This window comes from Balearica regulorum, chromosome 4 (genome assembly GCF_011004875.1).
Source record: "Balearica regulorum gibbericeps isolate bBalReg1 chromosome 4, bBalReg1.pri, whole genome shotgun sequence".
In the NCBI taxonomy this organism is placed as follows: Eukaryota; Metazoa; Chordata; class Aves; order Gruiformes; family Gruidae; genus Balearica; species Balearica regulorum.
Genome location: NC_046187.1, coordinates 29,689,916 through 29,702,173, shown reverse-complemented (window position 1 = coordinate 29,702,173; position 12,258 = coordinate 29,689,916). Strand labels below are relative to the sequence as shown.

The 12,258-nt window shown below is 42.7% G+C and overlaps 1 protein-coding gene and 1 long non-coding RNA gene across 5 annotated transcripts in view; one reads left to right on the top strand and one right to left on the bottom strand.

Moving 5' to 3' along the window:
* LOC142601713 (uncharacterized) overlaps positions 1-12,258 on the bottom strand; it is a 446,015-nt gene that overhangs the window by 124,318 nt on the left and 309,439 nt on the right. The window lies entirely within an intron of this gene.
* The window catches only part of BMPR1B (bone morphogenetic protein receptor type 1B), a 264,618-nt gene that overhangs the window by 248,181 nt on the left and 4,179 nt on the right, over positions 1-12,258 (top strand). For all 4 annotated transcript variants that reach the window (XM_075751583.1, XM_075751584.1, XM_075751585.1 and 1 more), the window contains 5 exons: positions 69-207; positions 5,297-5,489; positions 5,923-6,220; positions 8,522-8,697; positions 10,119-10,249. In XM_075751583.1, coding sequence (XP_075607698.1) covers positions 69-207; positions 5,297-5,489; positions 5,923-6,220; positions 8,522-8,697; positions 10,119-10,249 — 937 coding nt within the window. The remainder of the gene's footprint in view (positions 1-68; positions 208-5,296; positions 5,490-5,922; positions 6,221-8,521; positions 8,698-10,118; positions 10,250-12,258) is intronic.

Below are 12,258 nucleotides of genomic sequence, written 5' to 3'. Positions count from 1 at the left end.
TGTGCATTATTCATTGCACATGTGTTCATTGTATTCAAAGCTAATTTCACTTTCATGTAAAACGGCAGATACAAACGCCAAGAGACGAGGCCCCGCTACAGCATCGGGCTGGAGCAGGATGAGACCTACATTCCCCCTGGAGAGTCCCTGAAGGATTTGATCGAGCAGTCCCAGAGCTCAGGGAGCGGCTCCGGGCTCCCTCTCCTGGTAAGGAAGCAATATGATTTTAATGCAAGTTTAAAAGGCAAAAATGAGTAGAGGGAGAAGACAAAATGATGCACAAGAAATTATATTTATGCGTCCTCAGTTGCTGTTTCAGTTTTGGGGGTTTTTTTGGGTTTTGGTTGTGGTTTTGGGGTTTTTTTTTTAATATCCCAGAAATAGCAGGGATTTAAGCTGGAGAACAGCTGCTTTAGAAGCAGGAGACTTTTATTCATATAGACTAAGACAAAATAGCTTAGTCTTTCTTTTCTTTTTTTACCTCAGCTCATTTCTTATTTTAGAGGCCATAGGGTAAGTACAGGCTAATAGAGCTCACAGAAATTCATAAGGATTTACCCCAGTGTACAGGGCAGCATCTGGCCCGCTGATCTTATTTTCTTGCTTTTTATGCGCAACACACAATAGCATCTCAAACACTGACACATCGTCTTTATGTAAAGGGAACTGTAATTCATCAAACCTGGAACCTTTTTATGTGTAGACTTCACTTTGCATTCAGAAGTCAAGAGTGAGTTATTTTTCCTTGTAGTTTGGCAATCTCAAAGGTTATGGGCACAGGGATGGAGTTTGTGATTATTTCTGAACTGACTGTCCCTCCTGTCTCCCAAACCCATTAGTTTGTAGTGATCCTATTACTGTAGATGTTGTCTAGTTTCCAAGTACTACGTACTATCTGTCTGGTTTTTGCCCACACGTCTTTTTTTTCTACACCCTAAAGAAGAAATAAAATGGAAAGTTTTGTAATTCCTTAAAATGAAGCAACAGGCTGAGTGGTTGGTGAAAATCTACCTAAAATCAATTTGTTCTGGCAGGAGTAAGTGCTTAGAGTCCCCTTTAAATGAAATGCTGACTTTTTCAAAAATCCAATTTTCTGATAATTAACATAGCTATTGAGAAAAAAGCCAAGCTGCCTAGTGGGTGCTGCAACTGGTGCTGAGCGTGGAAAACCCACTGTCATTTTTCTCTGTTGAGAGAAACTCCATCATTTAGGTCTAGGCTTTAAGAAAGCTCTGTCATATCCCATACCAGTGTCCCTTTAGCAGCCATGGAAAGGGAGGGATCATGCTTACAATTTAGGACCATTCCTAATGAGTGCTTCCAATTGATTTAATTGTGATGGGTTCTTGCTTTTTTTGCCTTTTTTTTTTTTTTTTCATAACGCCTGCCACATCGAGGTCTTGGTTTGCTCTTGGTGCTCCTACCTGTTACAGCGACATGTATAGTAATTTAGAGCAAACACAAGGAACTTGGTTGTTCTTCCCTGAGAAGATGTGTTTCCAGCAGCCCACGTGGGTAGCAGGTGCCCTGGGGCATCTCGTGGCAGTGCATGGCTCAATACTTCATCCCAGGATGCCCTTGAGACAAAAAGGCTGGAGCACCACTGGTTGTGACTGCTTCTGCTTTATGCCGTCCTCTGTCCCAATGAGCCGGTTGAAGATGGGATCTATGGTCTTACTGGTGTCCCCAGGTCTGCTCTTGTGGTGGACAGAAAAACTAACTTCTGCTGATTAACTGCAGTAATGGCCAAGGTGGCATCCCAGCATTGCTCAGTAGCTCTCAGAGCTGTGCCAGTGCTCCCGTGAGCAGAAACCATCCTGCCTTCTGCCAGCCCTTCTCTCTCAAGCCTGCAGACTTTGCAGCCGCTGGACCAAGTGTTCTTCCTGAAGGCGCTCTTTTCTGCTCTCTCTTTGCCTATGAAAATGCGTATGTTTTGTTCCCAGACTTTCCCTTTAAATAGTGATTTTCTACGGAAGAGAAGAAAAACGAGAGCTATAATGAGTCTTGCACTTGGTGATAGATGTTTGCTGTGTTTCCCAGACAGCTACAACTGCTACAGGCTCACTAGAAACGCACAGATTAATACCTCTGGGCCCATGCCTGAAACAAGTGTACAGCAAGTGCCTGGCAATAATGCCCTAGACTTTATTGTGGAAGAGTTTGGTTTTAATTGTATTATTTCCTATGCAAAGACTGAAACATCCAAAGTTGTTATTTCAGGAAAGTAAGCCGCAAATTTATTACAAAATGTCACACAATGCTAAACAGTAATGTTTTCTTCTGTGCAGAACCTTTATTCTAATGGGTACAAACATTATACCAAAACCAAGTATTAACCAAGATTTTATCAATACTTTGACATTCAGCAAGCATTCTTTCTCCTGACCTGTTCATACCTCTGACAGAAAAGTTTGCTGAAGGTCAAATGCTGCCAATCAAATTTTAAACCAAGAAAAAAATACAGTTAGTTGTAAGTAAAGGCTTTGGGACAACAAAGCGGGATGTGCACAAGCAAGCCTGTGCAAGCAAGAACAACCCCATTGGCCTTGACAGAGCAAGGAGCGTAGGCGAAGCTGTTGCCCCTGTGAATCCACGTGCAAAACCAGGGAAGGAGTTTAGACCCTGGGGACATTTTTTCAGTGGTCTGCATGAAGAGTTTGTGGAATTACAGCTTGATCTTTGCCTTTTCACGTGGTTTTTTTTTTCCTAATTCCTGTTCCAATGAATTTCGCTTTTCAAGGGACTGCATCCCAGCCGTAGGTATGAAGTTCTCTGTAAAAAATACCAAAGTTACAAAAGGTTGGTTTGTCTGAATTTTCATCTGCATTAGCTGAATACATTTAGCTGAACGTCAGAAAAACAGAATGCAGAAAGTAGAAATAGCTGGTAATTGGGTTGATTCCAGTCAGGGAAAAGAAACAGAGGGCCATGTAACCTTACCTAGCTGGTCACAGAGCTCAAGCAGCAAAATACACAGATTTGAAAAGAAAGACAAAAAGCCCAACCCCGCTCAGTGTAAATAATTCACGTGAACACATCATTCAGCATGCTTATCAAATCCTACAGTTTTGATTAACCCATTTGTTTTAGAAATCGTAATCAGTTTATGATTCAAGAAAGGGCTAAATTCCTTAAAATAAAATAAATTGTTCATAGGAAATCGTTTGACCAGTTCTAGCAAGAGGAAACCAGGTTAAGGCCCTTCACATAGTATTCTGCCGCCTGAAAACCCATAACAGAAATGTGTTTTTCATTTTCTTAATGTAATTTAATAAGGAACTTTTCATCATTAAGTATTGTAATTCCATGTACTTTATGATGCCATTACATATATTTACACAAATTAAGTTATTTGTTATAACTGCATTATTGTTCAGGATGCATTTTTAAAATGGGCAAAATAGAAAGCAACAATGCTAAGATGACATTACAAAATGTTACAGCAAAATTCCAATGTAATATAAGTATTGTTCAATCACTATATGAGAGTATAAAAGAGAATAAATCAATTTTAAAATTCAGGCTAATCTCTGTTCTTGGCTTTCACTGATGTTAATCAAAAATAATGGCACTGAAGCCACCATCTTGGAAGTCTAATAATACATTACAGGGCTGAAAAAATGGGATTCGGTTTAAATGACAGAAGAAGAAAGCTGGGACTTTAGAAATAGCTTTACATAAATGCCACTGGATGTTTTTCTTCTTTAAATTGTCTAATATGAAAACCAGTCATTCATTTACCAAATAAATTACGATAGACTTTACCTAATAGGGTTTGAATTATTCTTTGGACGTACATTCATGCTGCAGTGGGGTTGTGGCAGTCCTGCTCTGCGTTACCAAACTGGTAGTTTCCACTGGGCCTCCCAGGGATAGCGAAGGAAGTAAATTATTTTAAAATCTAGTTTTGATCGTTTCTGTCAGCCAAGATGGCAAAAATATTTGGGATTACATGAAATGCATGTGATTTCTTAGGGATTCAGGCAATGCACGCTTGCTGCAATAAACTGCTTGAAATTTGTATAGGGATGGTGGCAAACCTGAGAGACCTGGAATGTGCACTTGTCCAGATTTTACCAATTGCTTGGGCCAGATGAAGAGCTCCTTGCATTGGAGTCTATAAAGTTATTTTCTTTCCAAATCTTGTAAAATCCTACCAAACCAAAAATGGTTAGCTGTGGATTGAACTGGCAATACTGAAGCACAAGAGGGTGACATTTTCATGTCCTGTTACCCTAGGGTGAGGCTGAGTCAACCATGAACACCAGTGGGTTGCGTTGCAGCATCTACTGGAGTTTTTCTTTGTGAGCCTTTAGAAATACGTGATCTGCAGACGTGCTCCAATCCTGTGAGACTATATTAGTCTCTATCTGTCCAAGATATTTTGTAGTCATAAAAGCTTGTTAAATGTAGAACCAGTCCATCTATTGTGTGGGTTCTGCCATCCTTATGAAGGGTATCTCTGCAATGCTACCAAGTACGTTGATCTTCTGCAACAGTGGCACAAATGGTTTGACTTTAGCACCAGTTCGCAGTCCAGCCACTGGCAAAGCTGGGACGAACGTTAGAAAGGGCAGATTTAAAGCTGTGCTTCTGTATCTTTGGAAGAAAATTCTTACGTATGGTTGCTCTGATGTGTGTGAAAATTAACATAAGCACGCGGGTTCTAACTGCGTAAGTAGTGGCTGAGGTTCCTAACACCAAATTTATGTTTTGAAATTATTAGGCATGGGATTTTCAAGGAAGGTGATAGGAAGCTGCTTTCAGTAGTTTTGCTAGTTTTGGAGTACTGAAATGCTTTTGGCTCTTGTGAGCCCTAGACTTGAGTCTCAATGGTGTTGAGTATGTAACAAACATCCCTGTTTTAATTAAAAACGTGTTACCTGCCCCTTTGGAACTTGGGTCGGGGTGGCCAGAAGTGTTTTCTGTCAAAGCTTTTCCAAAAATAACAAGAAAATTTCCACGAAGTGGCAACCTCCTGCAGGAAAATAAAAATTTCAAGGTTAGTAGTCAAACGTTTCCTTCACACAGACCGATTTACTTTCGAGAGAGACCGTGGCGCGTTTTGGGAATGTGTGGAAAGGCTTCTTCACAGTGACAGGCCTCACCAGCCCTGCGTCCTGGGAGAAACGGGGAGCATCCGCATTGTGGAGTTTTGCTGAAATCCACGTCTGAATGGCTGCGTGTTCCCCTTCCCACCGGGTTTGCTTCATGGGAAGGAGACACAGAAGGAGGGAGGTGAATGCAGGTGGTTTCTGAGGATCAAGTCCTAACCGCCCATCTCGGCTTTTCGCAGGTTCAAAGGACCATTGCAAAACAGATTCAGATGGTAAAGCAGATTGGAAAAGGTCGCTATGGAGAAGTCTGGATGGGAAAGTGGCGTGGCGAAAAGGTAGCCGTGAAAGTGTTTTTTACCACGGAGGAGGCCAGCTGGTTCAGAGAAACAGAAATCTACCAGACTGTCCTGATGAGGCATGAAAATATTCTCGGTGAGTGAAATTAAAGAGAATTATTTGATAGTGTACAGGTTTCTCAAGTTTAATAATTTTCCATTTGCTGTTATCTGATGCCCTTTCCTATGTGCCTTGTTACCTGCTGTGCTCTGCAATTAGCCACCCAGCACTTTTCAAAAGAAAGATGTTTCAAGGATTACTGAAACATAAATAAAAGTTAAAAAATAACGGGGTTTGGTGGCTCTTATTCCAAACACCACACGTCTGTTTCTGCCACCTGTATTTCCATATCTGGGCTTTCTGAAAATATGTTAAAGGCTAGAGGTGAGGCATATAGGTGCATGGAAGTAAGATGAAAGAAATTAAATATGTTATTAAAATAAAACTATTGAAGTGGCTGACAGTCCAGAGTTCTGAGCAGTCAAAAAAAAAGCCCTGAGAAGTACTAATTTGAAAATCTTTTTTGCAGGATTCATTGCCGCAGACATTAAAGGTACAGGATCTTGGACCCAGCTGTATCTCATCACCGACTACCATGAGAATGGCTCACTTTATGATTACCTAAAGTCTACTACTTTGGACACAAAAGCCATGCTAAAACTGGCTTACTCCTCCGTCAGTGGCTTGTGCCACCTGCATACTGAGATCTTCAGTACTCAGGGCAAACCCGCTATTGCCCACCGTGACCTGAAAAGTAAGAATATCCTGGTGAAAAAGAACGGCACCTGCTGTATAGCAGATTTGGGCTTGGCTGTTAAATTTATCAGGTGAGCAGAAGAGAGGAGGGCGAGGGCGAGTTGGCGAACGCTGGTTTAGTTGTTGACTGAGCAACGTGTGAGCACTTGCAGTGCACGTGCATACCTGCTCGTCTCTGTGTGAGGTGGGGCTACCCGTGTAGGTGAGGATGTCGCGTAAGCGCATAATGCAGGTGCATAAACAGTCGCTTTTTAATTACTGAGCACAGTAGTTGCATTTGTGTAAAGGGTCAGTTTTCATCACTTCACCCTCAGTATTGCTGCCGCGTGCTAAAAGGAGATAGCACTGACAGGTTGAAGTCATGTCAGTAAACTTGTTGCTGAAGCTTTCAGCTTGTCCGATCCCCAGATAGTTCACTTACAACTTATATAGAATAATTCTAATCATTTGCACAACTTACTAATTGGGATTTATTGAAAAGCACCCCATTTGGGCTGCCTTTTGTTTCATTTCCTACAAATCAAATTGCCAAAGTACAGATTTGATTTTTGAAATGGCTTTTAAATTTGATTTTAAAAAAATGGTTGTGTGTTTAAACAACTTAGAGCAGACAAGTAGGACTTACGCGCTCCTGGGATTCGTAAAGGAGTTGTCGCCGTCTGACAGCTCCGTTCTGAAGAAGCTTGAGCTCTTGGTGCTGGTCCTGGTGATGGAGACGTATGTTATGAAGTCTCCGATTTTTCTGTGCGCAGAAATGTGGCCGTGGACTAGGTTTCAGAGGTCAGCTTTGAAACCATGGGCTCCTTGAAGTATCCAAAAAAAAAAAAAGAAAAGAAAAGTAAGAATTCCATACAAATCTTGAACTGAAATTATTCAGAGTGTAAAGCAAGGCAGTTTTTCTGTGCTCTTCTCACCATTCACTTATCTACCAGGTTTCTTGGTGAGGCTTTTCCTATATGAACCTGACCTTCCTTTAGGAGATGAGAAAGGAATATTTTTACTTTGAGGAACCAGGGTCCTACAAAAACCAACTTGGAAATACACTATTTGCAGTAAAAGTTTCAGGGAAGAAATTCACCCTTTGCAGGTGTGCCTTGCCTGATGAGTACAGAGCAACACACCGCTTAACTACGAACAGAGAAGAACTAGGAACTACCAAGTGTTGCTGTAAAGGAAGGTGAAATATGTATTTGTCACAGTCCAGATGGAATCTACATTACATACACGGCTCGTTTTCATACTGAATCTGCCCTTAGATGTCATTTCTTAGGCAATGACCAGGAACAGAAAAAAAGTTGTTGAAAGGGGTGTGCTCTGCTGAAGCTAATATGTTTAGTAAAGTTCTCTGCATTTCTCATTTTATTTGAAATATTGCAAGACAGTGCAGGTCACTAGATTTATGTTACATTTTTGGGGGTATACAGAAATGCCACCAGCATATGTATGATTTAATGACTGAGTAGCTGTGTAGATAACTGGCTGTGCCTCAGGCTCAGCTTTTTTTGCCATTTTCATAACTCTAGGTGAAGAAAATTACAGAAGAAATTGTATAATTCTGTGAGATTTTGTTGTATCCATCACATTTAAAATATTTACATTTTGAAGGTGGGAAAGGGAAACAGACCTTTCTAAGCAAACCAGAATATATGCCATATATTAAACTTTTAAAAACATTAAAACTGATACAGCTGAATTTGAGTTAATAAGGGAAAAAAAAAAAATCCAGTCGCATAATTAATGGCAATTTGCTTCCTGTTAGATATATGTTGTCTCATCTGGTCAACGTGTGAGGTGTGACACATTTGGTTAGATTTTTTTTACACATTTACGTCTGTGTGCTTACACATCTTGATGTGTAAAGGTTGGAAGAGATCAAACATAATGCATGCACAAAAAGTAGTGAGACTCCTTGCAGATCTGATTTGCTACAGCTAAGTGTTACTGCCCCAGCTATTTAGTGTCCCCCATTAATTGCTAAGACTAAAGCATTAGGTGGTGGAGTATGTTAAGAAAACAGCATTTAATGAAGATTCGATTGTTATCACCATCGTTAGAGCTCAGGCTAACGCTAATGCAATCTCACAAATGTTACAGCATCCCTGTTGAGTCTTATCTCCGTTGTGGTTCTGCATTTGAATGCTTAACATAGCCTCAGGCGGGTCAGCCTTTTAAGAAGGGTTGCCTTCACACTAAGAGGCTTTCCTTGTAAGAATTGTTCCATTAAGATTACGCATTACTTTTGACCTTGTTTGAGAGTGGATGTGGTGTGAATTTACTACTTCTCCCATCTCAATTGCTTTCTTTTCAAGCCACTTTATTGCATGGTTGATGCCTTTTTTTTTTTCTTCTCTCCTCCCTTCTTTTTCCTTTAGCGATACAAACGAGGTAGACATACCTCCAAATACCCGTGTAGGAACAAAACGCTATATGCCGCCTGAGGTGCTGGATGAAAGCTTGAATAGAAATCACTTTCAGTCGTACATCATGGCTGATATGTACAGTTTTGGACTCATCCTTTGGGAGATAGCAAGGAGATGTGTTTCAGGAGGTAAATGCTAAGCATACCTTTTTGAGAGCTGGGAGGTGGCTTTTAATTGTGTCAGTGATTTATGATCCATTTATAATCCAAATCTTCCATTACATCCTTTTCCCTGGGTAGCTGTTTTCATTGTAATAAACAAATGTGGATAAACCATACAGGTAACTCTCTTAATCTTTGTTTTCTTGTTGAAACTTATTTTAAAGCATCAGTCAGTGCTATTTCAACAGCAAAGATTTAGACTGTATTTTAATGGCTCGTTTGGAAGCAGCGGATGCCTGCATAGAAGAAGGACTATGGAACTCATCTGGGGGCCTTTTCCAATGGCAACACTTTTTTGCTTGTCTGGGGGTATTCAGCTATTTTAGCAGAAAGTAAATAGTGATTTCTTTGTTTTGTTAGAGTTAAATAGAAGCAGGAGAACAAACAATTTTGGGGTATCCTTTGCCAGTATTTAAAATAAACAATCTATTTAGAAGACAAGTAGAAAAAAAAAACACAAACAAGGGAAATGCCACTTATTACATCATTATCATACCAGTGATGTGCCTCATTTCGTTCTGGTATCAGGCATTTAAGCGTGAGGACAGCAAAGATAACACAACGCAGCCAGCTGCAGACTCGGGGCATTGATCCATCCTAGTACACGTAGGCTATGTGTGCTTTCTGCACGGAGAGCTCAGTGTAGCGCAGAAATGATGGCTTGTTATTACCTCTATTTTGCCACTGAGGAAAGTTAAATGCAGAGAAATGACTTGGCAGCGGTTACGTGCCAGATTGGTGGCGAGTAAGGGTAGAGCATGTCTCTCTCGGGTCTACGCTGCCTTCACCAGACTTTATGGGTCTTTAAAGCCTGCAGTATTGTGCTGAATGCTCGCTCCATGCTTACCTTGGAGGAGCTGAATTTCGCTGGTGAGCAACGTGATCCCTGTGTTTACAAACTGGTAAAGTGTACTGCAACGATGTGATGTAAAATCTGTACTTTTATCACCATCGTTGCTGTGCACACAGAATGGGACCTTGCCGTGTCCTGAAAAGGCACGGAGATGCCCTTTAATATATACCAGGTCCGCAGATAAGGAGGAGACCTAATTCAATGTTAATTCTCCGCCTAATTACTCTGATATGGGCCCACTGCTAACAAACAGTTCTTTCTAGGATAACTTACTGGAGATTGCTGGACTGGACAGCAGTGGTAGAAACTGTCTCACTTGGCAAGTACCTATGCTTTCAGATTAAGATACCTGGTCAGTCTTGACACAGCAATGATTATGCTGGAGCTTGACTGTGGAATAAACTTCCAGGGCAGAGAGGTCCTTTTAAGAAGTGCGTCAAATTGTTAATATGGTCAATCTGTTATGAAATGAGAGGGGAAGAGGGTAGCGGAAGGTGTCATCTGCAAGTGACGAGCAACTAACTGCTTCTTGCAGGAATAGTTGAGGAATACCAGCTTCCGTACCACGACCTCGTGCCCAGCGACCCCTCGTACGAGGACATGCGGGAGATCGTGTGCATCAAGAGACTACGCCCTTCATTTCCCAACAGATGGAGCAGTGACGAGGTATCGCCCCCCCCTTAAAATGCAGCCTGTGTTTTTAATCAGAGCGAGTGAGTGAGGTTGACCCAATTCTGCACAATTTGAGTGTGGAGGAGCTTTACCACTGGTGCTAGAACCAGTCACCGCATAACAGGGCTTGGGAAGGAGCGCGACCACCTCGGATATCCCCACTGAAGGTGTTCAGAGCACCGGGGGCCATAGGCTGTGATATTTGCAAGCGCGTTTCTCGTGTGCTGCCTACCAGATCCCACAGCAATAGCCTGCTGTGCTCAGACTTTCTGAGACTCTGTTAGACTCTCTTTCCTCTTTTGCTTTCTGCTCCCGGCATTAAGAGCATTAAATCAGTGGCTAGCCAAAAATTTCAAAGGAGAAATGATTTTGTAGTGTGTAGTGTAGTGGCAGTGTACTTGGTGTACTGGCAGCTCCTTCAGCGTGTACTGATGTGTGGGCTGTAATTCTCTTTTCGTAAAGAAGAAAATATCTCCCGTCTCTTTGAAATGACATGAGGATACAGCTTTTCTGTGATCTTAAGTGTGCAGGCTTGGAAACTCGGTTTTACCATGTTTTTGTGCTAACATTATGCAGGTTATTAAGTTTCACTATGACGGTATTGAGTTGCAATACTACAGACCGCTGTAGCCAGGCTGCGCCGAGGAGCACTGGTCATTCTCTGCTTTACGTCTTCACGTTTTAGCAAAGAGGGCTACAGGTGTGGCCTTTCAGAAGAGACGTAAGATCCAGAAAATGCTTGCCAAGATAAAACGAGGAGGTGAGAGGGCTGGGGGAGAATCTGAACTCTCCCTCCTGAGAATCTGTAATGAAGCAAAGTTGTGCTCATGGATTTGGAGACAAACAGTTGAGGTAGGGCAGGCAAACCTGCCAGCTGCTCTCGAGATGCGATGGAGGAGGGATCGTTAATCATGTTAATTGGTACAGTTTAATGCTGTAAAGTTTTCTACAGTTGCAGAAGAGAGCTGCCATTTGGGAATAGGAGCGTGTAGATGAATATTCTGCAGGTAGATGAAAGATTTAGGTGGCATGAGATGTAGGCAGTTTGGGAGCCTGAGGGAAAAATAAAACAACCTCCTGGGAGGCTCCAGGACTTGTGCAGCGTACAGTGTGGGATGGTCTAACAGGGAATCGCCTGCCTCATCCTCTCCCTAACCAACTCCCTCTGAGCCTTCAGACCAGGAGTGGAAACACTGGAGGAAGCGCTGTTAGCATGGATCCCGGGCAGGGCTTTTGTGCGGTGGTCCTCCATGTGTGCTTGGGCTGCTGCCACGCATATCGAGGATGGGGGAGGCTCCTTGAAATAACTGTTCTTGATTAATTGGTTAGTGTCATCAGTAATCCCGCTTCAGGAGTTGTAGCAATCAGAGGCGAACTTGTTAGTGCATAAAACCTTGTGTATCTGCAAAATGTGTTTAGAAAAATACGCATTAATCTGGAAGGTATTAGGCTGGTCTGGGCGCTGCTGGTGCTTAGCGCTTCCAGGGTCTGCGCTGCTTCTGCGCCAGGAGCCTCATGAAAACAGAGAGCAAGTTGGATGAGATGGAAAACTTCTCTTTTCCTATAGTAGCAAGCAAATCGCCGGGCAGCGTAAATCCGTAGAGGTCATCACCGGGCTGCGGTGGCTTTGCGGGTGCTTTGTGTTTGGAAGGAGGCGGTAGCCGCAGAGCAGGGACATGTGCTCCTGCTCCAGGACGGCAAAGGAAACGCCAGGGTCCTGTCAGCAAGAGGGTGGGAGCCGGAGGAGGGTCCGGCTGTGTTTTGGAAGTGAGCAGGGGATGGAGCGGGACAGGGCAGAGCCAAGCCGGGTGCTCACAGTCGGCTTTCCGGCAGGAGCCGCGGGCACGTTCTCACGCTGGGCCGTAGCCTGGGGGCCGGTCACTGGCTGAGGAAAACAAATTCCACTGAATTTGTACAGCAAAGGGCTCACTGTGCAAAGCCATGCTTGTGCGGGTCAGGCTGAGAGAGATTTTCTGTGTGGGTTTGGGGAAGGGGAGGTAAGA